The sequence below is a fragment of the Meleagris gallopavo genome, chromosome 14, assembly GCF_000146605.3.
Source record: "Meleagris gallopavo isolate NT-WF06-2002-E0010 breed Aviagen turkey brand Nicholas breeding stock chromosome 14, Turkey_5.1, whole genome shotgun sequence".
Classification (NCBI taxonomy): Eukaryota; Metazoa; Chordata; class Aves; order Galliformes; family Phasianidae; genus Meleagris; species Meleagris gallopavo.
In genome coordinates this window covers 3,102,484-3,103,567 of record NC_015024.2, presented here as the reverse complement: position 1 = coordinate 3,103,567, position 1,084 = coordinate 3,102,484, and the positions used below count along the sequence as shown (strand labels likewise).

The following is a 1,084-nucleotide window of genomic DNA, read 5'->3' as shown; positions in this document are numbered from 1 at the left end:
TAAGATTACTGCCAAATACTGAATAAAATGAGCAAACATCTCTATTTTTCAATTTAAATAAGGTGAATAAGCACTTTTCAGAAAGAGTAACTGCCACCAACTGCAGAACTTGGGTAGATGATTCTGTAGAAAGTATTTGTTTACTGAAGGCAATGGTTTTACTCTTGTTCATTTCCCTTCAAATATTTCCATGACTTTTAAGGTGTTTTCCACATCTATAAGTCTTGAAAACCGGAAATTGTATAAATTTATAACGTTCTTCATAAGGAAAAAATAACAAAAATAAACAAACAGACTAAGGAACCTTTGGGGTTTTTCCGATGAAACAGTAAACCAATCAAACTCATATTCATACTCAAGATTAGTTCATCCTGGCAACTTCCAATCTCTTCCACAGATTTTCTTTAAGATACACATACATATCCCTGGGAAATTCACCTTCAGCTAGCTGCCAAATTCAAATCCTTAAAACACTTAACTTCTGAGCTATAAAAATACTGTAAGTTAACAAGTGTGTCATAATTTCTGTACTTGCCTGTCCAGTATCTCGTATTCACTGTCAGATTTGTACAGTGCTATCAGCCTGGATTCCATCAAGATGTAAATCTTTCCTGTAGCCTTATCTAGAACATAAAGCAAAGCAACAGGTTATATATACATATCCCAGTTTAAAACCCTCATTTGCACCACTATAAAAACTGCTGTTTAAGCAATATGGCATCAAAAGTGTCCAGAACACTCCTGCTGATCAACTGCTACTTTTCAAAGCTAAGCTTAAAGAGACACCACAGGAAAAACCCAGTACAACGATTTTCAGCCTCTTCATTTTCTTCTTGTTGTTAAGAGGAGCAATACCCTAGCTTGCCTACTGCCACTGTGCCAAAGAAAGAACTGAAAAGTTTCAGCATATGTAACTGAACCAGACCAAAACAATTAGAGGCAAGTTGGGTAATTACCAAACAAATATGACTAATAAATATGACATTTTTTGTAATGACTGTACTCCTTCTTGCTGTCTTTCTGAAATCTATTATTCCAAGCAATTTTATGCTTGGATTTCTTTATAAAGGAAATAAATTATTTA

At 34.2% G+C, this 1,084-nt stretch overlaps 1 protein-coding gene across 2 annotated transcripts in view; it reads right to left on the bottom strand.

The window, feature by feature from the left end:
* Positions 1-1,084, bottom strand: part of IARS1 (isoleucyl-tRNA synthetase 1) — a 96,406-nt gene that overhangs the window by 77,707 nt on the left and 17,615 nt on the right. For both annotated transcript variants that reach the window (XM_019620004.2, XM_010718400.3), the window contains exon 9: positions 536-623. In XM_019620004.2, the coding sequence (XP_019475549.1) occupies positions 536-623 (88 nt within the window). The remainder of the gene's footprint in view (positions 1-535; positions 624-1,084) is intronic.